The sequence below is a fragment of the Oryx dammah genome, unplaced genomic scaffold (assembly GCF_014754425.2).
Source record: "Oryx dammah isolate SB20612 unplaced genomic scaffold, SCBI_Odam_1.1 HiC_scaffold_25, whole genome shotgun sequence".
Classification (NCBI taxonomy): Eukaryota; Metazoa; Chordata; class Mammalia; order Artiodactyla; family Bovidae; genus Oryx; species Oryx dammah.
In genome coordinates, this window is record NW_024070209.1 from 48,784,126 (window position 1) to 48,802,475 (window position 18,350).

At 49.3% G+C, this 18,350-nt stretch overlaps 1 protein-coding gene across 2 annotated transcripts; it reads left to right on the plus strand.

Annotated features, from left to right (window-relative positions):
• The first annotated feature begins 48 nt into the window (after positions 1-48).
• On the plus strand, positions 49-17,975 carry RETSAT (retinol saturase). 2 transcript variants are annotated; one of them, XM_040224285.1, is made up of 11 exons: positions 49-320; positions 2,261-2,443; positions 2,861-3,102; positions 3,819-4,020; positions 5,180-5,377; positions 8,883-9,002; positions 13,283-13,421; positions 13,668-13,777; positions 13,853-14,019; positions 14,205-14,364; positions 14,569-17,975. In XM_040224285.1, exons 1-11 carry the CDS (start codon positions 152-154, stop codon positions 14,703-14,705), a joined length of 1,827 nt encoding a protein of 608 aa, XP_040080219.1. In that variant the 5' UTR covers positions 49-151; the 3' UTR covers positions 14,706-17,975. The 2 variants fall into 2 exon arrangements, with proteins under 2 accessions (XP_040080219.1, XP_040080220.1); XM_040224286.1 differs by lacking the exon at positions 5,180-5,377.
• The last annotated feature ends 375 nt before the right edge of the window (positions 17,976-18,350 follow it).

Here is an 18,350-nt window from a genome sequence, read left to right on the forward strand (position 1 = left end):
CTCCGCGGGCGACTTCGCTTTTCCGCGGGCTGATCAGCGAGCACGGTTGGCTCCGCCTTCCTGGTGGGAGGACTATAACTGAGCAGAGCTGTGGCTCCAGACCCCAGGCGCGGTCCGAACGAAAGAGTTCCCGGTACCCCGCGCCGGCGCGATGTGGGTGTCGCTGCTGCTACTGGCTGCGCTGCTGCTGGTCATCCTCGGCAAAGTTTACAAAGGGTTGTTCTCAGGCAGCTCCCCAAACCCCTTCTTGGAGGATGTCAAACGGCCACCCGCGCCTCTGGTGACCGACAAGGAGGCCAGGAAGAAGGTTCTTAAGCAAGGTGAGCGGGGAGACACCCCGGGGACCTAGGTTGCGCCCGAGCATCCTCACGGGTTAGCGTTTCCCAGATGCAAAGTGCTGGGAGGGCATCTTTGCATGTATAGGCGCCCGCTTTAGAATCCACTCCCGGCGAGACCCTTGGTCCCCGCAGGCCTAGGGAATCGTGGCCTCTGGGTCTCGGGCATCGTCCTCGGCGAGCCAAGTTCTTTTCATAGCCAAGCTCGGACCCTGCCACTTGATATAGCCATGGCTAACGGTTTAAACCAGAAGAGATCTTTCCCCCTCTTTGGCTTTAAGACCGTAACATTTTCACTTATCTTCCCCAGGAGTTCAAGGGCGTGGGAGAGCTACACAGGAACCTTTGTAGGAAGCTGCATTTGGTTCATCAAGGGATGTGACTGATTATGCTGGTCCCATCTCTTGTGGTTGAAGTGAGGCTCAGTGGGGTGCCTCGGGCTCAGAGCTCTTTGTTTATGGAGGATCTGCACTGTCATCTTTTGAAAAGTATTTGTGGGTTTCTTTTAGAGTTTAAAGAGTTCTGCTGCTTAAAAAATAAACAAAGAAAGACAGTATTGTTGTAAGTGGAAGGCCTATTATTTCTGAAATCAGAGTTTTAACTGGACTCTGTCACTGTCTCTGTCGCAGAGAATCAGACAGGACTGAGCAACTGAACAAACAACACTGATTTACTCTCTGAAAAAAGTGAAAGTAAAAGTGTTAGTCACTGTCCGACCCTATGCGACCCTATGGACGGTAGCCATCCAGGCTCCTCTGTCCATGGCATTTTCCAGGCAAGAATACTGGAGTGGGTTGTCATTTCCCTTCCAGGAGACCTTCTCCACCTAGGGATCAAACCCCAGTCTCCTACATTGCAGGCACTTTCTCTACTGTCTGAGCCACCAGGGAAGTCTGATTTACTGTGTAACCATTAGCAAATCACTCCATTTATCTGGATTGGTCTAAAGATGAGACGATTAGTTTGTTTTTGAAACCAAGTGTTGATCTCTCATAGTGGGTCATGTTATCAATGTAGTGAGTTGCAACTAGCATTTTAAAATTCAGTCAAATGGAAAATATCAATGTATCCTATATAGTTCTGGTAAGTATTGTGAAACTTCTTTATATTATATACTGATGTATGTTCTGGATTATGAAATGTATTTTTCACTGTAGGTCTTTTAAAAAATGTTTGAAAAGTTCAAAGTTTACCGAGTTCTCTGGCATCTTGAAAAATTCCAGATCTCAGTTCTTCTGGAGTGGAGTGATCGTGAAAGAATAGATCTTGTGTAGAAAGTGCCCATACAGCACCATGGGCTGTCCAGTTTTGCCTTGTTTAGGTGCTTGCTCCTCAATCCCACATCCAGGCTTCCCCAGTGTGAAGGGGTGGTGCTGTGATTTCTCAGAGGAGCTCTGTCCTGCCTCTGTATCAGGATCTTTAAGAACCATGATCTGAGTGGGCTGCGCCACTACTGCCTTGCAGATCCTGCATTTTCTGAAGATAACCTGCTCGTGAATAGACTGTTACATGAGCCACCATCCAGCCCCACGACACTCTTCTCTTGTTCCCCACCTCCTTGTTTTCTTTCTTCCCTAGCCCGGTCTCTGACTGCACTTAGGATTCTCAGCCTGGATCACGGTCAGCATTTATGTATGTGTGTATGTGATAGTTTATAAATTATTCTTTCTTTGCAAGTAGGGAAAATCCTCAGCTACATAGTGGTTTTGGTTAAATCAGTTCAGATCCACTTAAATCACTTTGTTCAACCTTTCCTGGCAGGTCCTGAGTATTTCCCAGGTAAAACGTTTTTAATATTTTAGTGAGGAGCCCTGTGCCAAACTGCTTTAGAAGTTTTCTGGAGAATCATATAAGCTAGAACATTCTGCCTTGGTTTCCACCTCATTGTCCTTTCATTGGCCTCTCCATCTTCTCCTTTGCTGCAGCTTTCTCGGTCAGCCGAGTGCCAAAGAAGCTGGATGTGGTGGTGATTGGCAGTGGCTTCGGGGGCTTGGCAGCAGCTGCGATCCTAGCCAAAACTGGCAAGCGAGTTCTCGTTCTGGAACAACATACCAAGGCGGGAGGCTGTTGTCATACTTTTGGAAAGAATGGCCTTGAATTTGACACGGGTAAGGCTGCCAAGGCAAAGGGGTGGGATCAGGAGGTTTGGAGCAGCCTTAGTAGGACGATCCTGGGCTTTTCAGTGGTTTCGGAGGCCCAGGTTTTCTTCTCCCTGGGCACTGTTGGTCTGACAGCTTTCCTGCCCAAATCCTTTTTGAAAAATTCCAATCTGATCTCAGATGAAGGGGAAAGGGGTTAGAGACACACCACATGTATCTCCATGGTCTGACAGTTGTATCTGCTGAACTGGGCAGGGATCTAGTGGTTTCTGCTGCAACTCCCCTTTATAGAAAGGGTGGGTACCCCCTCTGTGGGCGTGGACTTGGCCCTGTAGGATGCCTCTTTCACCTTGCTTCCTTATTGGAGCCTTTCCAGGGCTCAATTCCCTTATCCCTATCATGCCTTGTTTTTCTGTTTCTCAACAGGAATCCATTACATTGGGCGTATGCAGGAGGGCAGCTTTGACCGTTTTATCTTGGACCAGATCACTGAGGGGCAGCTAGACTGGGCTGCCTTGTCCTCTCCCTTTGACATCATGGTACTAGAAGGGCCTGATGGCCGAAAAGAGTTTCCCATGTACGCGGGGATGAAAGCCTACATTCAGGGCCTCAAGGACAAGTTTCCCCAGGAAGAAGCTGCCATTGACAAGTATATGAAGCTGGTTAAGGTAACACAGACATGTGTTATTCCCAACAAGGCTCACCTTCCTCATTAGTGGAGTGATGGGTGAGGGAGGCAGGAAGGAGGAACAGACATGTTTGTCTGGAACTCAGCCCCGGTCCAAGTTGACCTCTGTGCTGAGCCAGGCCCTCTCTCTGGAGCCTGGGCTCAGCAGCTGCCACTCACACTCTGGCCTGGCCAGGCTGGCTTCCGTGTGGTTATATCTGTAACCCCTTTTCACTTCATCTGAGACCAGATTGGAATTTTTTCAAAAAGACTTTGGGCAGGCAACTGAAAAGCAAAAAAAGACTCATCTGAGGGGGAGAATGGGAAAAAAAGAAAAAAAAAAAAAACGTAGACTACAGAGTTTTACGATCCACATTTAGCCAAGTTCTGCTTCCCTGATGGCTCAGCAGGCGCAGAATCCAGTGCAGAAGACTGCCTGCAATGCAGGAGACATAGGTTGGATCCCTGACTCAGGAAGATCCCCTGGAGAAGGAAATAGTAACCCATTCCAGTTTTCTTGCCTGGAGAATCCCCATGGACAGAGGAGCCTGACGGGCTACAATTCATAGCTTAGAAAAAGTCGAACATGACTCAGCAGCTAAACCACCACCACCAAGTGTTGCTGGTTCCTTGGACTGTGAAGGCTGTTGGACAGGCAGTTCTGTCACAGCGGGTCTGGAGGTGAGCCCTGTTCCTTCCTGCTTACTCCCCTCCCAGGTGGTATCCCGTGGAGCCTTTTATGTTATCCTGTTGAAGATCCTCCCACTGCCTGTGGCTCAGCTTCTCACCAAGTATGGGCTGCTCACCCGCTTCTCTCCGTTCCTTCGTGCATCCACCCAGAGCCTGGCTGAGGTCCTGCGGCAGCTCCCCGCCTCCCCGGAGCTCCAGGCCGTGCTCAGCTACATCTTCCCCACTTACGGTGGGTCCTGGCCTTGGGCCCTGGGCAGCCCCTGGCTCTTAGTCTTTCTTCCTGAGCCTGGTTTATTCAGTCACTCAGTCATGTCCGACTCTTTGTGACCCCATGGACTGCAGCACGCCAGGCTTCCATGTCCTTCACTATCTCCTGGAGTTTGCTCAAACTCATGTGCATTGAGTCAGTGATGCCATCCAACCATCTCATGCTCTGTTACCCCCTTCTCCTGCCTTCAATCTTTCCAAGCATCAGGGTCTTTTCCAATGAGTTGGCTCTTTGCATCAGGTGGCCAAAGTATTAGAGCTTCAGCTTCAGCATCAGTCCTTCCAATGAATATTCAGGACTGATCTCCTTTAGGATTGACTGGTTTCATCTCCTTGCTATCCAAGGGACTCTCTAGAGTCTTCTCCAGCATCACAGTTCAAAAGCATCAGTTCTTTGACTCTGAGCCTGCCTAGCTGACTGAAGTGGAGCTGCTCACACTCCAGGTCCTCTGGAGCTCAGGGAAGAAATGCCTGTCTTCCTCCCTGCTGGATACCCTGATAAAAATCCCCCTCACTGATGTCCTGGATGGTTTTCTTTCCAGTCCACACTCTCCTCCCTGGCAGCATGGCAGTTCGCAGGGAGATCATTCCCACTGGCCCAAAACCTGGAATGCTCCCTGTTTGCCTGTTTGGATAGAAAGAGGCTGCCCTGAGAATCACCTGGATCCTGGGAGGCATAGACTCAGGTTGCATGTTTTATATATATATATATATATATATATATATATATATATATATATATGTATGTATTTTTTGTCACGCTATGCAGCTTGCAGGATCGTAGTTTTCCAACCAGGCATTGAACCCAGGCCCCCCACAACAGGGAAAGCACCTAGTCCTAACCACTGGACCACCAGGGAATTCCCAAAGGCTGCATGTTTTCTGGACCACCAGGGAATTCCCAAAGGCTACATGTTTTCTGACAGGAACCCGTGTTCCTTTTTTATTTTTTCATTGGAAGAAAATTATTTTACGATATTGTGTTGGTTTCTGCTGTACAGCAGTGTGAATCAGCCATAATTATACACGTATATCTTTCCTCTTGAGCCCCCCTCCCATGTTCTGCTCTGAATGGTATTGCTGCCTGCTTTTGCCTCATCACCCCCTCCTTCCTTCTACAGGTGTGACCCCCAGCCACACCACCTTTGCCATGCACGCTCTGCTGGTTGACTACTACTTAAAAGGGGCCTTTTATCCCCGAGGGGGCTCCAGTGAGATTGCCTTCCACACCATCCCTGTGATTCAGCGGGCCGGGGGCGCTGTCCTCACAAGGGCCCCTGTGCACAGAATCCTGCTTGACTCAGCTGGGAAAGCCTGTGGTGAGAGCCCTGCATCGTCTTCACAGTCCTTGGCATGGGTGGGAGAGACTGGGAGTGCAGAGCAAAGAAAGCAGTGAGGGCAGAGACCTCCAAATTGGGGGTTACAGGCTGGAATCTGCCTCAAGCTGGGTGCGCCTAGGAATAGCAATTGACCTGGTCTGGAAGTGAAAAGGACACAGGAAGGATAAAGTCTGGTATGGTCCCCAGAGAACAGTATTTCATCATTTATTCAATAGAGACAAGTTCAGTTCATTCACTCAGTTGTGTCTGACTCTTTGCGACCCCATGAATCGCAGCACGCCAGGCCTCCCTGTCCATCACCAACTCCCGGAGTTCACTCAGACTCACGTCCATCGAGTCAATGATGCCATCTAGCCATCTTATCCTCTGTTGTCCCCTTCTCCTTCTGTCCCCAATCCCTCCCAGCATCAGAGTCTTTTCCAATGAGTCAACTCTTTGCATGAGGTGGCCAAAGTACTGGAGTTTCAGCTTTAGCATCATTCCCTCCAAAGAAATCCCAGGGCTGATCTTCAGAATGGACTGGTTGGATCTTCTTGCAGTCCAAGGGACTCTCCAAGGGTCTTCTCCAACACCACAGTTCAAAAGCATCAATTCTTCAGCCCTCAGCTTTCTTCACAGTCCAACACTCACATCCATACATGACCACTGGAAAAACTATAGCCTTGACTAGACGGACCTTAGTCGGCAAAGTAATATCTCTGCTTTTAAATATGCTATCAAGGTTGGTCATAACTTTTCTTCCAAGGAGTAATCATCTTTTAATTTCATGGCTGCAATCACCATCTGCAGTGATTTTGGAGCCCCCCCAAAAAAGTCTGACACTGTTTCCCCATCTATTTCCCAGGAAGTGATAGGACCAGATGCCATGATCTTCGTTTTCTGAATGTTGAGCTTTAAGCCAACTTTTTCACTCTCCTCTTTCACTTTCATCAAGAGGCTTTTTAGTTCTTCTTCACTTTCTGCCATAAGGGTGGTGTCATCTGCATATCTGAGGTTATTGATATTTCTCCCGGCAATCTTGATTCCAGCTTGTGCTTCTTTCAGCCCAGCGTTTCTCATGATGTACTCTGCATATAAGTTAAATAAGCAGGGTGACAATATACAGCCTTGATGTACTCGTTTTCCAATTTGGAACCGGTCTGTTGTGCCATGTCCAGTTCTAACTGTTGCTTCCTGACCTGCATGTAGGTTTCTCAAGAGGCAGGTCAGGTGGTCTGGTATTTTCATCTCCTTCAGAATTTTCCACAGTTTATTGTGATCCACACAGTCAAAGGCTTTGGCATAGTCAATAAAGCAGAAATAGATGTTTTTCTGGAACTTTCTTCTTTTTTCGATGATCCAGCGGATGTTGGCAATTTGATCTTTGGTTCCTCTGCCTTTTCTAAAACCAGCTTGAACATCAGGAAGTTCACGGTTCATGTATTGGTGAAGCCTGGCTTGGAGAATTTTAAGCATTAGTTTACTAGTGTGTGAGATGAGTGCAATTGTGTGGTAGTTTAAGCATTCTTTGGCATTGCCTTTCTTTGGGATTGGGAAGAAAACTGATCTTTTCCAGTCCTGTGGACACTAGTTATCCTTTAATCCAGGAGTTCCTTGAGTATAGAGGCGGTATCTTTTTTATCTTTATGTCTATAGACTTTAGCACATACTGGAGCCCAGTAAATGTTTATTCAGTGACTGATGGAGTGAGTTGTAACCTGGGTGCTCCATAGGGTGGTGCGGAGGCCACCAGGATGCCCTGTAAATGGCAGAGTGGGGCTCAGACTCTACCCTGGCTCAGGTGTTTGCTGTCACCTGAGCAGAGAGTCAAAATTCCACCAACGATAAACTCTACAAGGAGAGGATCTATGCAGGGAAGGGCTCTGGTAAATAGACAGGCCATCTAGGGTAACTTCAGAAGCCTCAGCAAAGGAAGAAGAGAGAGGCCTGAAGGAAACAGGGCTGGTGTGATGGTGAATTCACCAGAGTAAGCTTTCAAGGAGGAGGTGGTGAGTGGGTGGCCCAAGGAACCCAAAAGTCAAGGGAGAAAAGACCATCAGTGATCTTTGAGGACGTATCTGTAGAAGAGACTGGAAAGTTCCCAGCAGTGAGGCAGGGGTGGCCATCAGCTGTGCAAGACTTTCTCTCACAGTCACAAACCAGTTTCCTTCCAGCCATCAGGTGGTCTGTGAACCAAGGAGGGTTTATCAGTTGAATTAAATTCAGTTCTGGATATATTTATGTTTTTCACATGCTATGTGATAAAAGATAAGTAAATCCTAATCTCTAACTCAAGAAGTTTCCAGTCTCAGAGGGCAGATGACTGAGATATAATCAAGGTGCCTCATGGAGGCACGCACTGAGGCCAGAGGTGGCACAGGATGGTGGGACGGGGACTCTCAGAGGGAGGTCATGATGGGTGAGAGCAAGCTGGTCAGAGGGGAGAGGAGGTCATTCCAGGCAGGGGGAACAGAGTGTGCAGGGGCACAGAGATATGAAAGAGCTGAGTTTCTTTTCTCTTTTTTGGCTGCACTAGGTCTCAGTTGCGGCACATGGAATCTGTGGTCTTCTTTGTGTCGTGTGAACTCTTAGCTGTGGCATGTGGGATCTAGTTCCCTGACCAGGGATCGAACCTGGGCCCCCTTCAGTGGCAGCTCAGTGTCTTAGCTACTGGACCACCAGAGAAGTCCCATGAGCTGAATATATTTAGGCATCTGAAAATATTAGGTTGAATCATAAGAGACTGTCACATTTCTAGGTTAAAAAAATGATTGACTGTCAGCCATTGGGGGCTTCCCAGATGACACAGTTGGTAAAGAATCCGTCTGCATTGCAGGAGCTGCAGGAGATATGTGTTTGATCCCTGGGTCAGAAAGACCCCCTGGAGAAGGAAATGGCAGCCCACTCCAGTATTCTTGCCTGGGGAATCCCATGGACAGAGGAGCCTGGCAGGCTACAGTCCATGGGGTTGCAAAGAGTCAGACACAACTGAGCATGAATGCACACACATGCTACTTGCATATAGTCCTATCTAATAGTTTGCTGGAAACGGTCAGACGGTCAGAGATGAGGCTGGATGCACAGAAGGGAGCACATCACAGAAGGCTGATAGGAGGGTTTGGAGTTTAACTAGAGGTTGAGGTGTCACTGGAGGGTTTAAAAGAGAGTGTGTTGGAAGCAAAAACTCTGGCAACAGTGAAGAAGGACCTGGCATTTTAATGAAGGCTATCAGCTCACGGGCTCTGTCTGGGTTAGTGTGGAGGTTGGCTGGTGGCTAAAGAGAAGAGCTCCCACATCAGGCAGAGAGAGAGCTAGAAAGCCGGTGTGGGGACTGTGGGCCTTCTGGGCCTTGTAGGCAGTGCTTTGGGCTGATCCCTCACTCTGCAGTTTTAGCAGGGGCCTACCTGCCTGGGTCAGTGTGGGAGAGATGGGGTGGGGTAGGAATGGGGGCCTTTCTTGTCTTCTTGGAGTGCACAGAACCTCAGCCAAGCTCTTGTGCCTGCAGGTGTCACTGTGAAGAAGGGTGAGGACCTGGTGAACATCTATTGCCCCATCGTGATCTCCAGTGCGGGATTGTTCAACACCTACGAGCACTTACTGCCAGAGCAGGCCCGCTGTCTGCCAGGTAAACAAATGAGTTGCGTGGCTCTCCTCCAAGGGCCTTGGACCTGCCCTCTGCTTCCAGCTGACTCAGCCTGGCTGATGCTTCCCCCAGCATCAGGGCTGCCCTTTGACCCTCCTTAGGCAGAAAAGGTGAGCACACCAATTTCTATTAATAGCATCTGTCCCCAGCAGGCCTCTGTTTAGGGGGTGGGATAACTTCCTTTGTACTGCATCCTCCCCAAAGACCCTTTAGTTTTTATCTCTCATTTCATCCTTGGCAAATTTACACCCTTTCCCCTGACAACCTCAACTGTGTTTCCCTTTCCTCTTTCAAGTTTCCAGTCCCAGATGCCCATTTCCGGTTTCCCTTGACCTTAGATCATCTCCCTGATAGTTAATGATGGTGGATTGAGTCTTAAAGGAATGGTTCCTGGGTTTTTCATTAAGTTTGCCATGTGAATTCTGCTTCCTTCCTTAATTTCACACTTGTTTGGTGTGGGGAAGTCTGGTCTGACATTGCTGTTAAGGGAAGGGAAGGCTGGAGTGGAAACGAAGGTCTTGGTATCATTGCTGTGGGCCTTATTTGGGACCTAAGGTTATGTTTTCCTGCGTCTGCAGGAACCAGCTTTGTATTGGTGCTGAGGCTGCAGGGGTACCCCCCTGGATTCTTCTCCTGGAGCCCTGCTCTCAAAACCTGGGACCCAGATAGAAATAAGCCTCAGTCCAGCCATCTCGGGGTTTCCCAGGTGGCTCAGTGATGAAGACTCCATCTGCTAGTGAAGGAGATGCAGGAGACTCGGGCTCAATCCCTGGGTGGGGAAGATCTCCTGGAGGAGGAAACGGCAGCCCACTCCAGTATGCTTGCTGGGATAATCCCATGGACAGAGAAGCGTGGTGGGCTACAGACCATGGGTTTGCCAAGAGTTGGACATGACTGAGCACACACACATGGCCGGTCATCTCCACTGACAGGCCGTGTCCAAATATAAAAGCCTGTGGTTTTGGGTGGGGAGCCGTGCCTGTGTGTGAGATTTACCTTTGTCCTTGCATTTGATCCTCAGCTGCTGGGTAGAGAGCTCATGTTGATGGCAGGGGAAACGGAGGCTTACAGGTGAATCGCTGCTCAAGGCCCACCCAGCTGGAGGCAGCCAAGTGGAGAGGAAGAGGCTGATGTTTCTGACTCCTAAGCCTGGATTCCTGGTCCCCTCTGGGCTGGGAAACGTGGGGCTTCCAGAGAGAAGGCCTTACTAGAAGGAGGAAGAGAGCAGATCAGCTCACAAGGGACAGAGTGGCTGAGCCAAGGTTAGCTGGGGAGTCACCATTTGGAAATGGAGCTGGCAGCTCCCGATGTGATTGAGGGAAGGAGGCCGCTGGCCGGGAGGGGGCCAGCGACCTAGGAGGGTGAGAGAGAGGGGTCTGTGTCCAGGCCTCTGGCTGGGGTGGGAGGTGGGGAGTAAGGAGCAGCCCAAGATGCGTTTGGGATGGAAACCTTGGTGGGAACCTGAGGAGGAGCCTAGAGCCTAGTACAAGGAGCATCCACCCTGGAGGGTGGGCCCACGGCTGCTCATGGGGAACCCGGGAAGGAGACCCAGTAGAAAAGTGAGGTCTTGGCTGTCCTGGTCGGGGAGAGGGTCGGCAGCCACTGTGACTGTCTCTGGGGTACAGGACATGTACTTGGGAAACAGGCCCTTAGCCCTTTGCCTCCTTTCATGGGGCCTCAGCCAATGTCTGCTGCCAGTGAAGGCCTCCCCTCTCTCAGGCTGGGTGAGCTGTGTGGTGTGAGGCGGAGACCACCCAGTGGCCTTTGGTACTTCCAGCCTCCCTCTCTCCCAGGACCTTTGAACCCTGACGTTGTCTCCTGATGGCCTTGGGCGTTCATCAAGTGCACGTCCTTAGGTGACAAAAAATCCACAAGGGAGGGAATGCAAATAAATGAATGGAGTTATTGGAGGGACACCTAAAAAAAAAAAAAAAGCAAAAGTATTTTCCTGCCTAGAATGGTTCCTAGTTCCCTTTGAGTCTAAGAGGCGTTAAGAGCGTAATTTGTTGCGTGTGTGTGTGTGTGTGTGTGTGTATGCGCAGTTGTGTCTTGCTCTTTGCAACCGCATGGCCCTGCCAGGCTCCTCTGTCCGTGGGACTCTTTTGGCCGGAATACTAGAGTGCGTTGCTATGCTCTCCTCCAGGGAATCTTCCCCGCCCAGGGATCAAACCCACGTCTCCTGTGTCTTCTGCGTTGGCCGGTGGATTCTTTACCCCAAGCCACATGTGTGAAGAACATAATTTCTTTTACAGTTAATGTTCATACAACCTAAGTGAATAAGAAAAGGACCCTATGAGGGAGTTCTGTCTTTTCTGGAAACTGTTTTCTGTGTTTAGAGATACAGGGGAAGTTTAGTCTTATATCTGTGGGCTCTCCTTGTTCCAGTTAGTTATCGTTTAGTCACTAAGTTGTGTCCGACTCTTTTGTGACCCTATGGACTGTAGCCTAGAGGGTCCTCTTTCCATGGGATTTCCCAGACAAGAATACTGGAGTGGGTTGCCATTTCCTTCTCCAGGGGATCTTCCCAACCCAGAGATCAAACCTGGGTCTCCTGCATTGTAGGCAGATTCTTTGCTGACTGAGCTAAGGGAAGCTCCACCTTAGTCAACCTCTGCCCCCCCCAAAAGACAGTACATGGTTTTGACTTAGTTATTCCACTCCTGCCTTCTTTCCCACCCCCAAATTCTATTTTGGTCACGTGGTGCTGGGTGCAAAAACAAAACAGGAAGCTTGCCCCTCCTTCACTGGCAGGTACAGCTTCCACTGCTCCTATGTATCTCAGCCCTGAAGACAGTCTCCTGTGCCAGCACCCTCCGCCCTCCACCTGCCTGAAGGACCAGCCACCCCTCCTGAGTGGGAGCTGGATGAATCCCAGTTTGAGAACATTTCAGTGGTGGCAGTGATGCTCAACCTAGAGGCCCCAGAGACTCCTGAGATTCCTGATGTTTCCAGCTGTTTGGGGTAGAGATTCTGACAGTTCTGTCTCTGTATCAGAGATGGAAACAGGATATCTTGTGGCCTTGGGGACAAGGCAGTGCTTTGGGGTTGAGGGTATGGAGGTGAGGTGGTCAGACCGAGGGAGTCTTTGTAAATAGGAATGCCTTTCTTAAATTCTGGGGCTGAGCTTGGACATTATTGGGGATGTTTTGAAGAGGACATTTTTTTGAATGAGGAAGACTCATTGAGAAAATAAGTAAAGGAGCTGAGGCTGGTCTGGAGCAGTAGGGTTTGGTCTCATCGTGTGCCTGATTTGAGACCCAAGGTTCTTTTTTTAATTGATTTTTTAATGGAATATAGTTGCTTTACAGTGTTGTGTTACTTTCTGCTGTAGAACAAAGTGAGTTAGTTATACGTACACATATATCCCTTCATTTTTAGATTTCCTTCCCCTCTAGGTCACCGCAGAGCAGTGAGTAGAGTTTCCTGTGCTACACAGTAGGTTCTCATTAGTTATTTATTTCATGTACGTGTGTGTTGGCGGGGGCGGGGGGGGGGAGGTAAGTTAGTCTCTCAGTCCTGTCCAACTCTTTGTGACCCCATGGACTGTAACCTGCCAGGTTCCATGGACAGAGGAGCCTGGCAGGCTATAGTCCATGGAGTTGCAAAGAGTCAGACATGACTGAGGGACTAACATTTTCACTTTCATCCATTAGATGGTTTGTATTCAACTTTATACTGAAGCCAAGGCTTACAAAAGACTGCTGTTGACAGCCGTGGTCTTTATCATGTGGAGCCCTGTCCTCTGCTCATTTATTTATTGGCTGCGCTGGTCTTTGTTGCTGCACGCAGGCTTTCTCTAGTTGTGAGCAGGGGCTACTCTTTGTTGTGGTGCACAGACGTCTCTGTGCAGTGGCTTGTTTTGGAGCACGGGTTCTAGGGCACAGGCTCAGTAGTTGTGGCACACAGGCTCTGAGGTATATGGGATCTTCCCCAACCAGGGGTTGAACCCACATTTCCTGCATTGGCAGATGGATTCTTTACCACTGGACCACCAGGGAAGTCCCTGCTCTTAACTTAGGCATTAAGGTGACAGTGGGACCACGACACAGATGCTGTGAGTGGTTCAGGGCACTGGGCGTCTCTGCTTCTCAAGGCGCTCAGAGCAGATGTCTGGGGCCATGGGCACGACAGGCAGGAAACAGAGCAGGCCAAGTTGTCCAAACAGCTGAGGCTGCAGATGAGGTGAGCAGGTGTCCGCTGGCTCCTGGGGTGGTGGCAGATCTTGGTGGTCTCCTTTACACGGCCCTCCTAACCGTTTGCAGGTGTGAAGCGGCAGCTGGGGATGGTTCGGCCCGGCCTGAGCATATTCACTGTCTTCATCTGCCTCCGAGGCACCAAGAAAGACCTGGGGCTGCCGACCACCAACTACTATATTTATTTTGACAAAGACATGGACAAGGCGTAAGGCCTGGGTGTACATGTACAGGAAGGGTAGCAGCCTGGTCCCCCAGAGCCACAGATGCTAGGGGGGGAAGCAGAAGATATAGGGTGGGAGGAGATGGGCAAGAATCTACTCCAAAAGGATTTTTTCCCACCTGGGCTGTGCCTTGGCTTCATCCCTTGGGGCCCCGGGGATAAGCTGTGCTCGGGGTGGGGCTGGTGGCTGTGGGGGACATGGCCAGGGCCAACAGCCCCTCTCCTCCCCAGGATGGAGCACTATGTCTCTCTGCCTGGGGACAAGGCCGCTGCACACATGCCCTTTCTCTTCATTTCCTTCTCGTCGGCCAAGGACCCAACTTGGGAGGACCGGTACCCAGGTGAGGCTTGATGTGCTAGGGGCTGGGGCTTGGGTTGGGAGGGGCAGCAGCAGTGACCCGGCTCTGCGTCCCCAGACCGGTCGACAGCGATCATATTAATGCCCAGCTCATATGAGTGGTTCAAGGAGTGGCGTGACGAGCCCCAGGGAAAGCGGAGCAGTGCCTATGAGACCCTCAAGAGCTCCTTTGTTGAAGCCGCTGTGTCGGTCTTCCTGAAGCAGTTCCCACATCTGGAAGGGAAGGTAGGAGGGCAGAGTTGGTGGTGCGCGCATCTGCCCCTTCTATGGGGCTGGGAATGAGGCCTGGGGTGACTGAACTCCAGGGGAGCCTATGCTGGCTGGCAGCTTGTGCGGGGGCAGGGAAGGAAGAAGCGAAGGTCCCACAAGGTCCCCCTCCCATTCTTCGGCCACCTCTTTTGCCTCTTCAGGTGGACAGTGTGACTGCAGGGTCCCCGCTGAGCACTCAGTTCTACCTGGCGGCTCCCCAGGGGGCCTGCTATGGGGCTGACCATGACCTGGGCCGCCTACATCCTGGTGCGATGGCCTCCATAAGGGCCCAGAGCCCCATCCCAAACCTCTACTTGACAGGTACGCTGAAGGCCCCATCCTGCCAGGAAAACTGAGACCCTGGGCCTGTCAGTCAGTCCTCCATTTCTGTTGCCTTGCTGGCTGGGGACCCTGGTTCTGGTCTGAAGTCATCTCTGTGGCCCTGGCTCAGGGGCCCATCTCCCCATTACCCTGCTTGGAGGTGGGGCAGGGGGATGCTCACAGGCCTCCACTGTTGTCTCCCAGGCCAAGATATCCTCACCTGTGGGTTGATTGGAGCCCTGCAAGGGGCCTTGCTGTGCAGCAGTGCCATCCTGAAGCGGAACTTGTACTTAGACCTTTGGAAGCTTGGCTCACGGATCCAGGCCCAGAAGAAGAATTAGTTGGCTCAGGGAGGAGTCAGAGGAACTGCCTCACCTGTTTCTGCATTAGTTCCTTAATCACATAAAGCACTCTAATTATTCTCATTTCTGGATACAGGTCCAACACACAGGTCTAGCATAGATGGTGATTCTTAAACTGAAGCTCTTTCACACCTTTTAGAATATGCTGTTCCTACAAAACGCCCAATGTGGGCTACTGATGTGGGTGGCTTTCATGGCCCGTCAAGCTGCGCTCTGCATCCCACACCCATACCTCCCCTAAGTCTGAGCCATCAAATGGAATATTCTCATCAGGTGGCTAGAACCCTCGAGAGCATGAGTTGGCTAAAGTAGGGAGGGTCCCGTTGGCCTGTGGCTTCTCCTCCCCTTGCCCCTTAGTGCCTCATTGCAGTTCTACACAACAGAGAGGTGTCTGGTGAGCATGGTTTGGCTTGTAGTTCCATAGGCTCAGAGGATGCAGATCCTATTTTTCTGGTTCCAGTGGCTCTTCTGAGTGTGGGGAAACTCCTGTGATATGGTCCATGTGGATGTGGGGGCTGGCAGTGGACAGGACGTGTTAGTTAGCAAGGTATATACGTTATGGGAGAACATCCAATTTGTATGTGGCTGGGGCCTAGGCTTGTTTTCCCTATGATGGGGGTCACGATGGGTTCTTACCTTGTCAGCTCCAGGATACCCTCCCAGACCTCACGGCCTGAGCACCAAGGCGTAGCTTCCCAAAATACACAGCAGTCAGGGCAGAGGCCTAAAAGGACAGCTTCACTGGGGTTGACACAGGCAGAAAGCATTCCAGCCAAGGGTACAGCAAAGGACAAACACTGGGAGGTAACCAGTGTATTATGACAAGCAGCCCAGTTACCTCTGACCTAGAACCAGGGCTGCCTGGTGAGGAGAAATGGGGTTGGAGGTAAGGATCAGGTCATGGAAAGTTACAGAATGTGTGCAATGCTTGGGAATGCATTTGCAGTGTGTTGGAACTTACATGGGGACTGGATGGGAAGGTGAGTGAAGGTGCTAAAGGTTAAAAAAAAAAAAAAGACCTTTTCCTTACTAACATGCCTTATTTCAGTCAATTTTAATATTTAGAGGGGGATTAAGAGGTACAATATAATCATTAATACTAAAATAACTTCATATGGGGACAAATGGTTACTAGACTTATTGTGATCAATTTTGTAATGTATACAAATGTCAAATCACTGTGTTGTACACCTGAAACTAATACAATGTATATCAACTATACTTTTTTTAAAAAGAGGAAACAATTAAATTTAATAATTTTATAGCTTTAATATTTCAAATTTATTTTGGTTTCTATGCAGAGATACAAAACTACGTGGTGATGGCATTCACAGAAACTCAGTAAAACATTATATGGAAAAATACTTATCGTTGGACCAAATAAGCTTTAAAGAAATAAATCATCATTAAGTTACAAGCTAGAAAAATAAAACATTGCAAAACAGTGGTATTCTGCTAATTGGGTGAACAAAAAAGAAGGGAAACAACTTCAGCAATCAACCATTTATTGAATACTTTAAGAGTTCTGAATTAAAGGAATACCAAAGAGTGTGAGGAAGCTGGCTTTGTTGGCAGCTTGAAACCTGATAAAGCTCAGACCCAATGCCTTTATGAGGAGTTTCAAGATTGGGGTATTTGGGAAACCCACATGTGACTTCATGGAATTGGGCTGAGATTCAGTCTTGGTTCTCGATGTACAGTTAAATTTGAAAAATCTCTCCCCAGGTTTCCTTCTTAAGCAAGGCAAGGCCAGACACAATGGTCCCACCCAGAATGTTTAGGAGACAGCTGGCAGAAGTACAGGCTCTGGTGCAGTGTGCTCTCCTCCCTGCTCAAATGATTCAGAACATGTGCAAGGCTTGCCAGCTTTCATCTCACAGGCAGCAGCATTCCATATCAAGTCACCCTCCCAAAATGAGGGGCAGGCTTGTGAATTAAATGATGAGAAATGGGAGGAGGAAATGAGAATCAGTATTGGGAATTTGAGAGGTTTAGGGGTCTATCACCAAGTTTCACAAAAAGCCATCATGTGGCAAGAAATGTGAGTGTACATAGCTAGTTCTCAGGTCTTTATGAGTTAACTTAGCCTTTTTAGGTAGACTCTTCAAATGATTCTAAAGCACAGATTCCTCCAAATAGAAACCACTCTTCAACCAAAAACTGGGTGGCAAAGTAAAGCACAGAGCTGACTGGATAGGGCACCTCTCCTGCCTGCTCCGTGCCCCACCCCCAGCTAGAGAGGTCCTCCCTCTACCACCAGCTCACCCTCATCTACAATCTCTAGGAAAACACCCTTCAAAGAGCCTATCTTCAAAACGACAATGACCCAGAAAACAACTTTTCCTTTGGTGTGGGAGATTTCTTTCACTGCAATTTCTAAAGTGAAACTTAAACTCAACTGTATTCTTTCACAAGAAATCGTCCTGCTCCGAGGCTTAAAAAGTGAAGCTACATGTACTCCACAATACATATGTGTCCACTTGGTGCCAACCTGCTCTTGGTGCCTGAAACCAATCTTGCTTTCTGCTCTCCTCCTTCCTAGCAAAATCCATCAATAAGGGCAGCAACTGGCAGCCAGAAAGCGGTGTGTGAGGCCTCAGTAAGGTCACAGCCAGATGTCCTGAAGAAAGAACATGTCTCCTTTGTGAGGAGAAATGAACTCAGGTGCCCAGAGACTGCCCCAGGTGAGGCAGATATGCAGATGGCGCCATGGGTGCTCCCGCGAGGAGCTTCATTTTCTTGGGGAGACCAGACAGAGATGTCAGATACTGACTGCTCTGCTCTGCTTTAGTTCCAAAATGCACAAGTGACATTCTGTTTACTGGAGTAAAACAGAAAGAGCTGATCAGGTTGGGTGGGGGATTAGGAAGGTGCGTGGGCAAATTGGAGCTGGAGCCTGAAAAAACAGGTTTTTGGGGAGGCAAAGGAAAGAAGAGAAGGGAGTGTGCCCTAACTGAAAAACAGCCACCAAAAGCCAGGGACTGGAGAATGTAGCAAGGATGTCGAGGCCTGATGGTTGCCTGACAAGAGGGGCCTTAGGCCCCAGGAGGATGCAGGGAAAGACAGGCAGGACAGCATCAGCCTGCAGAGCTGTAAACACCAGGGTTCATGAGCTTGATTCTCAGAGCCATGAGATAGAAGCTTCAGATCACTCTGGTCTCTACACACACAAAAGGAAATGGACAAGAGATCAAGGTGGGCTCCTAGGGAAAAAAAAAAAGATTCAGAAGGGTAGCGAAGTGGGTGGGGGTGTGGGGCAGGGAAACAAGGAAAATGGAGAGAAAGACTGTAGCTAGAAATATTTTTCTTTTTAATGGATAGGACTTTTGTGCCAAGAGATAAAAACGTCAACTTGGAGTTGAGATGATTAAAAAGACTGGGCAATTGAGAGGAGCAACTTAATGTGCAGAAGAAGAGAAATTCTGTTTCAGTGACAACAGGTTGACAAGCTGGAATGTTCACCACGTGGCAGGACAGGGTTCTCTGGGAACTAGGCCAAAGACAGAAACTTGGAAGTCACTCATCCAGAGGCTAAAGAATGAGTAAGTTTCTGAGGAGACAAAGGGATAGACCTATTTTTGCAGGCATTCTCCCCCACCAGCACAGGAAAAGGCAAAGGAGTTC